The sequence below is a fragment of the Octopus bimaculoides genome, chromosome 12 (genome assembly GCF_046866305.1).
Source record: "Octopus bimaculoides isolate indiv1 chromosome 12, ASM4686630v1, whole genome shotgun sequence".
NCBI lineage: Eukaryota > Metazoa > Mollusca > Cephalopoda > Octopoda > Octopodidae > Octopus > Octopus bimaculoides.
Genome location: NC_142939.1, coordinates 21,691,331 through 21,708,101, shown reverse-complemented (window position 1 = coordinate 21,708,101; position 16,771 = coordinate 21,691,331). Strand labels below are relative to the sequence as shown.

General features: G+C 40.7%; 1 protein-coding gene across 1 annotated transcript; it reads right to left on the bottom strand.

Annotated features, from left to right (window-relative positions):
- Positions 1 to 1,411: 1,411 nt before the first annotated feature.
- Positions 1,412 to 15,998, bottom strand: LOC106883788 (uncharacterized). Its single transcript, XM_089360867.1, has 5 exons — positions 15,782 to 15,998; positions 12,145 to 12,368; positions 10,242 to 10,994; positions 5,882 to 6,076; positions 1,412 to 1,667 (listed from the first exon to the last, which is right to left on the bottom strand). The coding sequence occupies exons 1-5, from the start codon at positions 15,832 to 15,834 to the stop codon at positions 1,555 to 1,557; spliced, it is 1,338 nt and encodes a 445-aa protein (XP_089216993.1). The 5' UTR covers positions 15,835 to 15,998; the 3' UTR covers positions 1,412 to 1,554.
- Between the last annotated feature and the right edge of the window lie 773 nt (positions 15,999 to 16,771).

Sequence of the window (16,771 nt, the reverse complement as noted above, 5' to 3'; positions counted from 1 at the left end):
ACCTACAACCTTGTCTCTCTCCTTTTCATAATCCATGTGGCCTTCAATCCCCAAGGCCCCTCACTACCTACAGTCCTGTCTCCCCACATCATCCCTCTGGAATTCCTCTACCTGCAGTTATCTATCAACTTACAACAGAGCAAGTCACTTTATTTCACGTTGCTCCTGTTCCCTCATCTTCCTCATTTAACATCTGTTATCCATGCTGGCATGGGTTGGACAGTTTGACCATGGCTGGTAAGCTGAGGGGCTGTACCAGATCCCAGTCTGATTTGGCATGGTTTCTACAACACACAACTCAGTCCAGTAATCGAACTCACTACCTCATGATTGTGAGCCCGACACTCTAACCACTGAAATATGCATCTTCACACACACACACACACACACACACACACACAATGGGCTACTTTCAGTTAGTGTCCACCAAATCCACTCACAAAGTTCTGGTCAGCCCAAGGTATAACACATTGCAAGTGAACCCTTTCTAGCGCCAACCATTCTGAGAGTGTAATGGGTGTTTTTAAAGGCCAGTTGTGTGACACCAGCAGCCGCCATGACTACGATTTCACTTGACTTGATGGGTCTTCTTCAGCTAGCAAAAACGAGCAGTATCTATAATGGAAAGTGCCACCCTTGCCACATTGTGCCATGCTAAGTCACCCTGGGAACTACACCAAGGGTATGTGTGTCTGGGGAATGCTCAGCCACTTGCACATTAATTTCACAATCAGGCTGTTCCATTTATCGCGTCAACTGGAACCCTTGTCGTCGTAAGCGATGGAGTGCCAGTAAGGTGTTATTTGAAATTTGACTGTTATTTTTACTGGGACATGCAATCATGAAAAGGATTTCTTATTGGCTTATTATATACATATATGGGGAGGTGAGGTTAGTTGTGTGGTTAAGAAACTTTCTTTGCAGTCACATGGATTCCGGTTCAGTCTCACTGTACAGCACCTTCAACAAGCATTCTCTGCTATAGCTCTTGGATGACTAATGCTTTGTAAGTGAACTTGGTAGATGATAGAAACTGTGTGGAAGACCGTTGTGTGTGTGTGTGGGTGTGTCTGTGTATGTGTGCATGCGTGTCTGTGTATGTGTCTTTGCATGCATGTGTATCTCTGCATGTGTGTGTGTGTGTGTGTGTGTGTCTGTGTGGCTAACTGCTTGGCAACTGGTGTTTGTTTAGGCTCTTGTAACTTAGCAGTTTGGTAAAAGAGATTGACAGAATAAGTACCAAACTTTAAAAAACCGTAAGTACTGGGATTAATTTGTTTGACTAAACCCTTCAAAGCGGTGCCCCAGCATGAACCCAGTCCAATGACTGAAACAAGTAAAAGATAAAAAGATAAGATATCACATGGTTCATGTTTTATAAAAAGAGAGAAAAAACAAACAAAACACAAACTTGTCTTTTTAGTCCTCATTTTATTATAAACAATATTTACAAGTAACCACATAGCTTTGTCCCAATAAAAGTTTAACTGGTGGTGGACAGCCAGCCATTTGATCTCAAACCACAGAAAAAGAATGATGTCACAATGATGCAGTTTAACGCAAACCAAGTCTCTTTTTCTCTTTGTCCTTTTTCCGAACAATTTCAATATTTCTTTCTTTCCAGGAACTTTTCCGAAGCTTGATTGGGCGGTTTCCAACATACTTTCCTGAGAATAAAAGAAATATCCAATTAAAAAGGTGTTAATTATCAACAATTTAATGGTCACTTTTATATGCTTGCACAGGTTACATGTAATTAAAAAAAAAAAAAAGCTTCTTTTAGAGTGATACACACTCATAAGGCCAGTTTCCTGGATTCTCAGAGGTAGATAAAGTGTCTTGCTCAAGAACACAACACACAACCCAGTCAAGTAATCGAACTCACTACATCTTGATTTTGAGTCCGACACTCTAACCACTGAGCTAGGCATCTTCACACACATACGATGGGCTTGTTTCAGTTACTGTCTACCAAATCCACTCACAAGGCTCTGGTCAGTCCAAGGTATCACGCACTGGAAGTGAATCCAGAACCATGTGGTTAGGAATTACCACACAACCACACCCTGTTCAATATGTTGATTCTATTTACATAAAATATCTTGAAATAAAGAAAGTAATAAATACGTGAGCATACAATTTGGTGGGAAAGGTAGGCAAGGCTAAGCATGGTTGAGTTGACTGATAACGAGTTAGATTACCATAATGAAAATACAAAGGAATATAGCCAAGGGACCCAGGTAAAAGATAAAAGATAAGATATCACATGGTTCATGTTTTATAAAAAGAGAGAAAAATAAACAAATCACAGGCGCAGGAGTGGCTGTGTGGTAAGTAGCTTGCTTACCAACCACATGGTTCCGGGTTCATTCCCACTGCGTGGCACCTTGGGCAAGTGTCTTCTACTATAGCCTTGGGCCGACCAAAGCCTTGTGAGTGGATTTGGTAGACAGAAACTGAAAGAAGCTTGTCGTATATATGTATATATATATATATATATGTATGTCTGTGTATGCGTGTCTGTGTTTGTCCCCCCAACATCGCTTGACAACTGATGTTGGTGTGTTTACGTTCCCGTAACTTAGCGGTTCGGCAAAACTGACCGATAGAATAAGTACTAGGCATCCAAAGAATAAGTCCTGGGGTCGATTTACTCGACTAAAGGCGGTGCTCCAGCATGGCCACAGTCAAATGACTGAAACAAGTAAAAGAGTAAAAGAGAGAGTAAGGGACCCAGGTAAAAGTTTTTCTTTCCAGAAAGATTGCACACCAAGGCCCATAACCCAAGAAATTGTAAAATTTAAAATTTGTTACATCTAAATAAGATACGCTGTGTTTGGTTTAGCTGCTAAAACAGGGGCTGCATACATTTTGTGGTTGGAAGATTAAATTAAGAAGGTTATTAATGACTTAATAGAGTCATTGTGTTGTCTTGAAGCATGCCCCAAAAGGATTAAAAGAAGGTTTATACATGTACTGTTCAGAGTTCAAAGACATTTCTGCATGAGAGAAATATACAAAGGTGAAGACCTGTTGGGGAAGCGAAAGCGAAATCGTGATAGCACCTGTGCCCAGCGTCGCCTTCCTGGCACTTGTGCCGGTGGCATAAAGGTGAAGACCTGTTGGGGCAAGTGAAAGCGAAATCGTGATGGCACCTATGCCCAGCGTCGCCTTCCTGGTACTTGTGCCGGTGGCATAAAGGTGAAGACCTGTTGGGGCAAGTGAAAGCGAAATCGTGATGGCACCTATGCCCAGCGTCGCCTTCCTGGTACTTGTGCCGGTGGCATAAAGGTGAAGACCTGTTGGGGCAAGTGAAAGCGAAATCGTGATGGCACCTATGCCCAGCGCCGCCTTCCTGGCACTTGTGCCGGTGGCATAAAGGTGAAGACCTGTTGGGGCAAGCGAAAGCGAAATCGTGATGGCACCTATGCCCAGCGTCGCCTTCCTGGCACTTGTGCCGGTGGCATAAAGGTGAAGACCTGTTGGGGCAAGCGAAAGCGAAATCGTGATGGCACCTGTGCCCAGCGTCGCCTTCCTGGCACTTGTGCCGGTGGCATAAAGGTGAAGACCTGTTGGGGCAAGCGAAAGCGAAATCGTGATGGCACCTGTGCCCAGCGTCGCCTTCCTGGCACTCGTGCCGGTGGCATAAAGGTGAAGACTTGTTGGGGCAAGCGAAAGCGAAATCGTGATGGCACCTGTGCCCAGCGTCGCCTTCCTGGCACTTGTGCCGGTGGCATAAAGGTGAAGACCTGTTGGGGCAAGTGAAAGCGAAATCGTGATGGCACCTATGCCCAGCGTCGCCTTCCTGGCACTTGTGCCGGTGGCATAAAGGTGAAGACCTGTTGGGGCAAGTGAAAGCGAAATCGTGATGGCACCTATGCCCAGCGTCGCCTTCCTGGCACTTGTGCCGGTGGCATAAAGGTGAAGACCTGTTGGGGCAAGTGAAAGCGAAATCGTGATGGCACCTATACCCAGCGTCGCCTTCCTGGCACTTGTGCCGGTGGCATAAAGGTGAAGACATTCGAGCGAGATCGTGCCAGTGCTGCTGGACTGGCTCCTGTGCAGGTGGCACATAAAATACACCATTTTGAGCGTGGTCGTTGCCAGTACCGCCTGACTGGCCTTCGTGCCGGTGGCACGTAAAAGCATCCACTACACTCTCAGAGTGGTTGGCGTTAGGAAGGGCATTCAGCTGTAGTAACTGTGCCAAATCAGATTGGAGCCTGGTGTAGCCATCCGGTTCACCAGTCCTCAGTCAAATCGTCCAACCCATGCTAGCATGAAAAGCGGACGTTAAACGACGATGATAATGTTCTAGCTCAGTGGCTCTTAACCTTTTCCATTGTCTTACACCCTGAGACTCTCCAGGGTATTACTGTGACCCCTATGATAGATTTTGTAATGATGAATTTTGTGTAAAGGTAAGACAAAACAAATGCAATACCTCAAATACATTACTTTCTCCCAAACCCTCCGTGACATGCCGAGAAACCCCAAACGACTGCCCCAGGGGTCACGACCCCAGGTTGAGAACTGCTGTTCTAGCTCAACCACTATTTGTGTGTGTGTGTGTGCAAAAGAGAGAGTGAGGAGGGAGTACAGTTCAATCTTAAATCTCAAAATTTAAATAGGAGAAAAGTTTTTTCAACTTCCAACCATCATTTCTCAGTCTGCAGACATTTATGTGGGCCATGTTTACTACTCTCAATCAATCATCATTTCTCCAATAGGCACAAGGTTTGAAATTTTTGGTTGAAGGCTAGCTAATTACATTCACTCCAGAACTCAATTGGTATTTATTTCATCAATCTCGAAAGGGTGAAGGACAATTTGAACCCAGAACATCAAGACAGACAAAATACTGTTAAGCATCTTTATTTGGCATGCTAATGATTCTGTAAGCTTGCCACCTCCTTATTTCTAAAATTCCTGGCACTAATAAATTTTCATAATTTTGCTACAAGGCCAGCAACTTTGAAAGGTGGGGTAAGTCGATTACATTGTCTGCAGTCTTCAACTAATACTAATTTTATTGATCTAGAAAGGATTACCAAAGCCAGGGGCCACATCAGGTTCCATAGTCTGTTTTGGTTTGGTTTCTATGGTTGGATGCCCTTCCTAATGCCAACCACTCCACAGTGTGTACTGGGTGCTTTTTATGTAACACTATCACCAGTGCTTTCCAAGAGGCATTTTTGTTTAAGCTTGATTGTCAACATTTCCTGTCAGTGTTTTGCTGGATATAATACACACACACACACACAAAACTAAAAACAGTTAAAAGCTAATATACATTTTGATCTATTAAATGTCTCTTTCATTTCAGTATTGTTGCGTATAGGGAAGGTCATTAGGCCAACAAAAATTTAAATAAACATACACACACTGGTTCAGTATCACTTCTTTGTTTTACCAACTAACTATCCAATGCTTTACTTAATCAATCAGTTGTTAGTTTTCTCTGTCAGAGTCCTTTCGTTGCTATTAGCAGCCTCATCAATGACATCTTTAAGCTTGAATAGCGACAAAAGGACTCTAACAAAGAAAACTAACAACTGAGTGATTGTTCAATCAACACATTAAACAAACCTTTGGATAGTTAATTGGTAAAATAAAGAAGTGGTATTGCATTAGTGTATGTGTTTATTTTAACTCTTGTTGACATAATGACCCACCCTAGAGATTCATTTCAACACTCAAATTCACATCAGGACTCTTGCAAAACAAATACAAAAATGAAGTACTTCAAAAGTGTTTTAGCTTTTTTTATTCCCCCCTTTAACCCTTTAGCTTTTAAACGGCTGTGAAACTTATTCCAGCCTTAAAACAACAGGTTGTGCACCAGTTGTATGAATAACAAAGACAGAAGTCTTCTACTTACCATTCATTTCTCGCATGGCTCTGACAAAGTCATTGGGGTCTTTGAAGCTGACAAACCCATAGCCTTTGGTTTTATTGCTCCTTTTGTCTCGGACAACTTTGGCCTTAACAAATGATGCGAATTTCGAAAACGCTCTTGTTAAAATCTCATCAGTGACTTCGTTGCCCAAATCGCCACAAAATATCCGAAAATCATCTGCAGAAGAAACAAAATTGTAAATTAATTATAAATAAATGTACTTGTTTGTTTGTTTGTTTGTCTGCAAGTATTAAGGTCGTTCATGATATTTTTAATCTAAGGCAAAACAGCTCAATTAGCTCTGTTTATATATGTACTATATAGATTACATATATTATGACAGACTTTGATACCATGTGAACTGAGATACAATATTATCCATAGAAACAGATATTTTCGGTAAGGAAATATTAATTTCGAAACCGGTCTACGGATAATATCGTATGTATTTATGTAATTTTCACTTGTCTTGCCTGTATACGTTTTGTTGCTTCGCTAAATTTTTCTTTGAGAACAATTCGGTCTTAGTAGACACATTACATGTGATCTTCTTCTAGCACATTAACAGTCCACCTAGTGGTCTCCTTTATACACACACACACACACACACATATATATATATATATATATATATATATATATATATATATATAAATATATATAAAGGGCATTAACTGTGTATTAATGCCTCACGCTATCGAGGGACTAAATAAATAAAAAAACTACCAAAAATATTTATTTTTGGTAGTTTTTTTATTTATTTAGTCCCTCGATAGCGTGAGGCATTAATACACAGTTAATGCCCTTTATATATATTTAAATATATCTATGAAGAAGCGATGAATTTTTTCATTACAAAATTTTTCGTTATTTTTTCATTATGAGGTTTTTTCACGCTGACTACTTGATAAATTCTTATAAAGAATTTATCCTATATTATATTATATATATATATATATATATATATATGTCCTAAGAATTTAGAAACTGCAAGAGATATGAAATAGTTCTTTATTAATGGTGGAAATAAAAGGAGATAAAGCCATAAATAGCAGGTACAAAACTGAGTTAAAAACACCTTGGATACCTTTGTTGCTGCTAACCCTTCTCAACCCTCATAGTAATCCCCTCATCCCCTAGCATGAAGGCGACCTGCACACTACCCCTCAGGGCTTGTAGCCCTGCAAACTACAAGGCAATTTCAGAAGTGCAGGTGGTACAGAAAAATCACTTGGTCTATGCTGTAATGTGATTGGCACTAGGAAAAGGTATTCAACTGTGAAAACCTTGCAAAACAGGCACTGGGGCTCAATGCAGTCCTTAGACACACTGGATCCTGTCAAAACATTCAACTCCTGCCTGCATGGAACATGGACATTAAATGATGATGATGATGATGTTTTTGCCTCTGTCTCTCTGTAACACTTAACCATTCATCATCTGACACAAGATCCCCTCTTCCAATGTCTCCGTCCCTCTCAAAATTCCTTGTCTTGCAAGTTACATGGTGGCCTTGCTGGTGCTGGTTCCATGTAAAGGGCACCCAGTCCACACTGTAAAGTGGTTAGCATTTGGAAGGGCATCCAGCTGTAAAAAAAAACATGCTAAAACTGACCTCACCTGTGCTAGTACCATGTAAAAAGCACTCAGTCCACTCTGCAGAGTGGCTGGTCTTAGGAAGGGTACCCAGCCATAAAAACCCTGCCAAAACAGACACAGTTGCCTGGGGTAGTCTTCTACCTGGCCAGCTTCTATCAACTGTCCTACCCATGCATGCATGGAAGTCGGATGTAAAATGATGATGACATATATATATATATATATATATATGTTGTTGTACTTGGGGATGGTCATCTTGCCAGTTTAGCCAATAAAAACACACGCACTGTATATTTGGTGTTAATTTGCTTCAGCTTTATATTACATTAATCTTAATCTTATTTCGGTCAGAGTTCTTTCGTCACACTTCTGTGACCTCATCAGTGGTCCTTTGTTTCTTTCTTTCTTATGTGTGTCTCACCTTGCTAACTATCAGCCATTTTGTATTTTGTATTCCTATTGTATGTGTCTACGCATGCGTGTCCTTCACATAAAAAATCTTGCAAAACAAATATATATATATATATATATATATATATATATATATCTCTTCATCATCATCATCGTTTAACATCCGCTTTCCATGCTAGCATGGGTTGGACGATTTGACCGAGGACTGGTGAACCAGATGGCTACACCAGGCTCCAATCTGATTTGGCAGGGTTTCTACAGCTGGATGCCCTTCCTAACGCCAACCACTCAGAGAGTGTAGTGGGTGCTTTTACGTGCCACCGGCACGAAGGCCAGTCAGGCGGTACTGGCAACGGCCACGCTCGAAATAGTGTATTTTACGTGCCACCTGCACAGGAGCCAGCCCTGCAGCACTGGCAACGATCTCGCTCGAAAGTTTTTACACGTGCCACCGGCACAAGTACCAGAAGGGCGACGATATATAAATATATATTATATATTAGCTGTGTGACCAAGGTATTGGTCTATTGACTACAAGCTCAAGATTTGAAACCTACTTGCATCTTGTGTGTAGCTTCTTGCAGTAAGGTGCATAACTCTGTTTACATTCAAAATAGCAAAACAGGTTTTTTTGCCATTACACTGACAACTCTGTATAAGTTCACAATGAGTTGATAAATCTTATCACATATCCACATGACTGTACAGTTAAGAAGTTGTTTCCATCAGTTTCGACCCCATTGTCTGGCACCAATGCCTTGTGAGTGAAATTTGGTATGTGAAAGCTGTGCAGAAGCCAGTCACATGCACACACACAAACTGCTATTCACAAAATGATTGATATAAAATAATTCTTTCTAATTTTGTCTGAAAGAAGGCCAGTAATTTTTGACGGGAGGGAGATAGTTAATTACATCAACCTCAGTATTTAGTTGGTACTTTATTTATTTAATCAACTCTGAAAGGGAAAAAAGAAAGTTGTACTTGGTGGGGTCTTAACTCCGAACAATATAAAGCCAATGCCTGATGTGCTAATAATTTAGTCAGCTCATTGTCCAACCCATGCTAGCATGGAAAGCAGACGTTAAACGATGATGATGATGACGATGATGATTGCCTTAACAAGATATAAAATAAAGTAATGAGGATGGAAAAAAAAAAAAAATCAAGCATGGGTTGGACGATTGGGCAAGTTAAGAACTTTGCCTTGTAACAATGTGGGCAAAGGTTTTCTACTAAAGCCCTCAGATTGACCATTCACCAACCACATGGTTCCGGGTTCAGTCCCACTGCGTGGCACCTTGGGCAAGTGTCTTCTACTATAGCCTCAGGCCGACCAAAGCCTTGTGAGTGGATTTGGTAGACGGAAACTGAAAGAAGCCCGTCGTATATATGTGTATATATATATATATGTGTATGTGTGTATATGTTTGTGTGTCTGTGTTTGTCCCCCCAACATCGCTTGACAACCGATGCTGGTTGTTTACGTCCCCATAACTTAGCGGTTTGGCAAAAGTGACCGATAGAATAAGTACTAAGCTTCCAAAGAATAAGTCCTGGGGTCGATTTGCTCGACTAAAGGCGGTGCTCCAGCATGGCCACAGTCAAATGACTGAAACAAGTAAAAGAGTAAAGAGTATAATATATATATATATATATCATCGTCACCATCATTGTCATTTAACGGCTGCTTTCCATGCTAGCATGGGTTGGACGATTTGACTGGGGACTGGCAAATCAGATGGCTACACCAGACTCCAATATGATCTGGCAGAGTTTCTACAGCTAGATGCCCTTCCTAACGCCAACCACTCCGAGTGTAGTGGGTGCTTTTTACGTGCCACTGGCATGGGAGCGAGACCGCTGCTCTGGCAGTGATCCCGCTCAGATGGTGCTGTTAGCGCTCCACTGGCACAGGTGCCAGTCATCAAATAGGTTCAGTTTCAATCTCACTTGCCCCAACAGGTCTTCACAAGCTGAGTTTAGTGTCCAATGAAGGAAGGTTGGCATGGGTGCCAGTCATCGAATTTGGTTCATATATATATATAATATATATATATATATATATATATATATATATATATATATATATATATATATCGTCGTCGTTTAACGTCCGCTTCCCATGCTAGCATGGGCTGGACGATTTGACTGAGGACTGGTGAAACCAGACGGCTACACCAGGCTCCAATCTATATATATAAACGATGATGATGATGATGAAAACAAAACAAATTTTAACACTTTTTTTACCTTTTCTCCCAATGTGTTGAAGTTGTTGTTTTAGACATGGCGCTAGAGAAAATGTGTTAATACCAAAATAATTTCTTACCAGTTCCCCATTCAGTTAAGGTAGCATCTTCCCAAATTTGACCAGCAGCTGTTCGAATGAATTTTCTTTTCTTCTCCTTTTTGTCTCTCTTCTGTTGCACAGTCACATCATTATCATTCGATATCTCCATCGATGATTTCTCCTCTTCTGCTGTGTTGTCGGCAGGGGTCACCTGGGAACTGTCAGCCATCTGATACGAGGCTGCGGCTACTGTCGAGGACGTAGTAGTTTGGATTGATGACATGTTGCTGGCACCATGCGGCACATTCAAGGACGAGCTGTGCGGTTGTTTATTGCCTTCAGATTTTTTGCCTTTACTTGTGGGAGGAGCTGAATAAATGACTTGGGGTTTTTCAATGTTGACCATTTGGGGCAACACACTGTCTGGCTTAGGGCCTGTGTCAAGGGAATGAGGTGGGAACATAGTCCCCGGAGGAGGAGGACCTATGAAAGATCGTTGTTGAGACATCATCATTGGGTTTGGCATGGGCGGAGGGTTGCTACCGCTCATGTTGCCCATCATAGGTGGCCTGGGTGGAGGGGGTTGGAATGGTGGCATGCCAGCCGGCCTGGGGGGCATGTGCATAGGGTGTCGCACTGGCATCGGTGGACGATGTCGCAGCTGATGGGGTAAAAAGGCAGGAGCAGGCCGAGGCATGGGTGGTGGGTGAGGGGGCGGCGGCGGTGGTCTTGTAAAATGCATTTGTGGGTGACCTGCTGGTGGTGGTGGAGGTGGTGGCGGAGCTGACAAAACTGAAAAAAAAAAAAAAAAAAAAAGCAGAAATGAGACGAGTATTAAAAGGAAGTGACACTATTTGCATTTATTCTTTTACTTGTTTCAGTAATTTGACTGCAGCCATGCTGGAGCACAACAATTTTTGGAACAACATTTCGTGGAATAAAATTATCTGATAGACATACAACTCTGCAGATTCGCCATCTAATTCTAGCATGACACAATCATCATCTGACAACTAAAACCAAACCACATTTCACGGACCACACAGCATATACAATACACAATGCATCACCCAACAACAAAACCAGACAACTTACACGATACACACAAGCGGGTGCTGAAAAGTTCCTAGCTTGGGGTAAAACTGGTAGATCAGTTAATTATGATTTTATTCAATATATTCCCCTCTTAATACAGCGATCCTTCAATTTTGTTAAGCCCTGTAAAAGAACTTGGAAGGTTGGTCTTCCAGCTGGGCCTTTCACGATAAGCCAGGAACTCTTCAGCACCTCCTCGTACACAAAAATTATAGAAACAAAACAAAACTAACCCCCATAACGAAGTAAAACTGATGCAAAACAATTTCTAAATCCCAACCAACACTGCAGACAACTGAAGAATTTGGAGGTGCATTGAAGAGTATAGAAGAAACATATAAAACTATTGAAGTAATAACAATAACTAGTTGATCCTGTGGATATTCCATGATTTAACCCTTTAGCAGTTAAACTGGATATATCCAGCCAAAATATTCTACCTGTTTTACGAGGGTGAGTCAAAAAGTAATGCCATTTTGTTTAGGACATGGATAATTACCAACGCAGGAACATGTATCATACATCAAAATGAAGCTGGTCCTCTGTGGATCACATACCTGCTTCTCAACATAGTCCCCGTTTCTCTCAATAGCTATGTTCCACCTTCGAATGAGATCATGTATCCCTGCCCCATAAAATTCTGTTGACTGTTCTTTGAGCCACTTCTTCACTACAGTTTTTACTTCCTCATCACTGGAATAATTAAGCGCCTTCAGACTAATATCGCTTCAGCCCCATGAAAGAGGGTTTGAGAGGCAAACATTATTCCAGTGACGAGGAAGTGAAAACTGTAGTGAAGAAGTGGCTCAAAGAACAGTCAACAAAATTCTATGTAAAATTGACAAACCTGATAAGGGTATTTCCATAGAAGTCGGAGTGATATGTGAAGATGTTCGTTGAAGGCACTTATCCATAACCATTCTGGGAGCTGAACTGACAGGAAATTCTTCCCCTGGATGTCGAGCCAACTTCAGCTGGGCTTGAACCTTTGTGTAAGTGTTTGAACCGATGATCATTCTTGGAATATCATTTTCATCTTCATTGGAAGGAACAAGAATCTCCTGTTCAAACCTTTCAGAGACAAAAACAACAAAAGAAAAAAGTTAGGAAAGCAATTCAACAATTTAAAAAAAAATAGACAAGATCCTTCAAGCAGGTAGAATTGCCCTGTTTCAAATAACATATCAGTAATACGGGGTGGGCTAAAAGTCATGTTCAAAGTAAATTCAATATGTTCTGGAATTGTCAGACATGCCTCAATTTTTCTAAAATTGAATAAAATAGATAAAATAATGATGGATACACACGTACTTGGACATGAACAAAATGAATAATAATAATAATCCTTTCTACTAAAGGCACAAGACCTGAAATTTTTGGGGAGGGGACTAGTTGATTACATCAACCCCAGTGTTTCACTGATACTTAATTTATTGACCCCAAAAAAATGAAAGGCAAAGTTGAGCTTGATAGAATTTAAACTCAGAATGTAGTGACATGAGTAATACCTCTAAGTGTTTTGTCCACACTAACGACTCTGCCAGCTCGCTACCTTAATAATAGTAATAATAATATGCTCCAAACACTAGCTTAAAAGGGTGAACCAAAGTTAATGGTCTTTGTACGTTTCTGAAAGGCTAACTTGTGTCTTCCATACTGCAACTGCTTACGTTTCAACACTGGATCTCAGATCAAACACTGGGTATGCAAGTCCATCTCTGTAATTTACCAGGCTTCATGTCTTTATACAGTCATTAACCCTTGAGAACCACATGGTTCCGGGTTCAGTCCCACTGCGTGCCATCTTAGGCGAGTTAGTTCTACTATAGCACTGGGCTGACCAAAGGTTTGTGAGTGGATTTGATAGACAGAAACTCAAAGAAACTTTCATATATATGTGTGTGTGTGTGTGTGTGTGTGTGTGTATATATATATATATATATATATATATATATATATACATACACATATCTGTGTGGAGTGTGTTGAGTCTTTGTGTTTGTTCCCCACCACTGCCTTGACAACTGGTGTCGGTGTGTTTATGTCCCCATAAGATAGTGGTTCGGCAAAAGAGACAGAGAGAATAAGCATCAGGTTTAAACAGAAAAAAAAAAAATTCAAGGGTTAATTCATTGGCCACAGTCTAATGACCGAAACAAGTAAAAACTAAAAAGATAAAAAAGAAAGGAAGTGTTTGGGATTTTGGCCATTTATTGCCCCTTGGGATATGAAATGATTGCACACATGCATCCATCTATAAAATGGCAGAATTTGCATATGCAATTCCAGTCTGAATACATGATTCATTTACATTTCATGATAAATGGGTATGAAGACACAGGGACAGCTGTGTGGTTGAGAGGGTTCACTTTGCAACCAGGCAGTTTCAGGGTCAGCCATATGAAGAATAGCAGACAATACAACAAAACATAGAAACACACGTGCCCTACAATCCACCTCATTGAAATCTCAAAACTACAAGATAATGCAGGATTAATTGAAAACAGGCGAATGACTTAGTGGTTAGAGGTAGTGAGTTCAATTACAGGACTGGGATGTGTATTGTGTTCTTGAGCAAGACATTCTATTTCATGTTGCTCCAGTACACTGAACCATAGAAATGAGTTGTGATGTCACTGGTGTCAAGCTGTATCGGCCTTTGCCTTTCCCTTGGATAATTGGTGGGGTTTCCATAAAGAACCTTGCGTGAACTTGTGTCTTGAAGAGTGACTTTCTCGGTGCAATGCCATGGGCATGCATGACCGATGGGAGTCTTTACCAGATCAAAACAATGTGAATAAGCATTACATTTGACAGTAATCTGAATGGTAAAAGGTAATGAACTGTCGGGGAGACTTCTAAACTGTTGTTCAATTTGCTAAACGTAGCAGCTAAATCAATGTTTGTAGTAAAGCTGCCCATTATAATCGCTTAAAACATTATCAAACGTTTATTCTTATCAAAATAAGTAGGTCCCAGTCATGTCCAGGATATTGTTATATCTTTTGCCTAATGGTACCAGCCAGTTATTGTTATTTAAGATTTCGTTTCAACATGATCACAATAAGTGCCCTCCCAAATATATATATATATATATGGCACTGTCATGGTATTAGCTGTCAGAAGTGAAAGTAGAAAAATCTGAAGGAACGTTACTGCTGGTTTGAGTTGATTCTTTGGCTACTGACAGCTAATACCATGACTGGCCAGAGCGAGCTATCTGTCTGTCTGTTTGTCTGTCTGTCTGTCTGTCTCTCTATCTATCTATCTATCTATCACTCGAAAGTTATTGGAACAAATTTGACACCTATATCCATGCGTTTGAAAATACGGCGATCCTATTATTTTTAAACTTCAAACTTCATTTGTTTTCTATTTTGATAAATTCTCTCTGTTGAAAATTATATTTTTATATTTTAAATAATTTGCAATTTCAGAAAATATATTTTTTATATTAAATTTGCGTTTTCTAATTTGATAAATTCTACGGACACAGAGGTGAACGAGTGATAGATAGATAGATATATAGAGAGAGATAGTGAGATAGACAGACAGACAGATAGATAGCTCAGGCTAGTCAGTAGCCAAAGAATCAACTCAAACCAGCAGTAACGTTCCTTGTCAGTTCTACTTTCAATTCTGACAGCTAATACCATGACAGTGCCATATATATATCATCATCATCGTTTAACGTCCGCTTTCCATGCTAGCATGGGTTGGACGATTTGACTGAGGACTGGTGAACCAGATGGCTACACCAGGCTCCAATCTGATTTGGCAGAGTTTCTACAGCTGTGTGTGTGCGTGTGCGTACAGGCTTAACTCCAGACATAAACAAGCCCAAAAAACGGTGGTAGGGTTTCAAAGTCACTGAGGGTCTTAGTATTTCAACGATTATTCTCAATGCTAAACCGCCATCTGGTAGGATAGAACGTAACGGGATTTCAAATCTTGTACTCAACAAAAGGCGTATGTATGTACGTACGTGTGTATGCTTTGAAGATGTACTTGTCCGGCAAGTGATATGATCTAACACCGTTGTGTGTGTGTGTGTGTGTGTGTTTGTGTGTGATGAGTGATTGATTTTGGGAGAGGATATAATCGATTAAATCTATCTAGCAGTGACTGATTATTTTATGATCTGTGATAGAACGAAAGGCAAAGTTGACTTATGCGGGATTTGAACTAGCATTACAGATATTGGTTTCAAATTTCAGCACAAGGCCAGCAATTTCGGCACAGGGGTTAAATCGATTACATCGACCCCCGGTATTCAACTTGTACTTTTACAGACCCTCGAAAGGGACAAAAGGCAAACCAAACCATGGTGAAATTTGAACTGAGAACGTAACGATGGACGAAATGCTGTTAAGCACTCTGACCGGCGTGCTAACGATTCTCCCAGTTCGCCCGTCTTCACTCGCATTACGGATATTAACAACACCAAGAGACAACCACATCGTTATTGTCTTCATACAACTTACCGATCCATCTCCTCCTCCATTTCCTTCAGCTTCTCTTGTGTAAGCATTGCCATTTTGTCTTCTTCTTCTTCTTCTTCTAATCGATGTATCAGTTAGATGAGAAAATTGTGTGGGGGGGGGGGGAATTAAACTCGAAATAAAATCAAATATTTAAATGAACAGAAAATACAATCACCGACATTAACGGAAGTTACGGTGTAGACGTTTATTGTCTGACAATGCAGAAGAGTAAAACAAGGACGACAACTTTGTAACGGTGTTGTATCTTTTAAAGCTGTGGTTTCTAAGCCGTCAGCTACTCTCTTTTACTTGTTTCAGTCATTTGACTGCGGCCATGCTGGAGCACCACCTTTAGTCGAGCAAATCGACCCCTGGACTTATTCATTGTAAGCCTAGTACTTATTCTATCGGTCTCTAAGTTACGGGGACATAAACACACCAGCATCGTTTGTCTAGGGGGACAAACACACACACACACACACACATATATATATATATATATATATATATATATATACATATATACGACGAGCTTCTTTCAGTTTCCGTCTACCAAATCAACTCACAAGGCTTTGGTCGGCCCGAGGCTATAGTAGAAGACACTTGCCCAAGATGCCACGCAGTGGGACAGAACCCGGACCATGTAGCTGGTAAACAAGCCGCCTACCACACAGCCACTCCTGCGCATACGCAGATAAAATTAATTTATATTTTATTGACTTTGCAGTCTGCAATGTAATTAATAGTAGAAATGAAGTGCGTCACATACAATGTAATATTTACTTTTGCATTATATCTGTAATAATTATATTATCATGCATTTTATTATTTTGCTAGGCGTGTGATTTCCCCCCCACTGCCACCGCTTCGCGGAAAAATTGTCTTGCGCGAAACGGGTCTGTTAATTGAATTTGTTTAGCAACGTATTAAATAGAAGGAGACTCCATTTATGTGAGTGGATTTGGTAGACGGAAACTGAAAGAAGCCCGT

Coding starts and splice junctions, on each gene's coding strand:
- LOC106883788 (XM_089360867.1), bottom strand. CDS start 15,834: ATGGCAATGCTTACACAAGAGAAGCTGAAGGAAATGGAGGAGGAGATG. Junction 12,369..15,781: donor ATGGAGGAGGAGATGGATCG/GTAAGTTGTATG, acceptor TGTCTCTGAAAG/GTTTGAACAGGAGATTCTTG. Junction 10,995..12,144: donor TATGGAAATACCCTTATCAG/GTTTGTCAATTT, acceptor TTTTTTTTTCAG/TTTTGTCAGCTCCGCCACCA.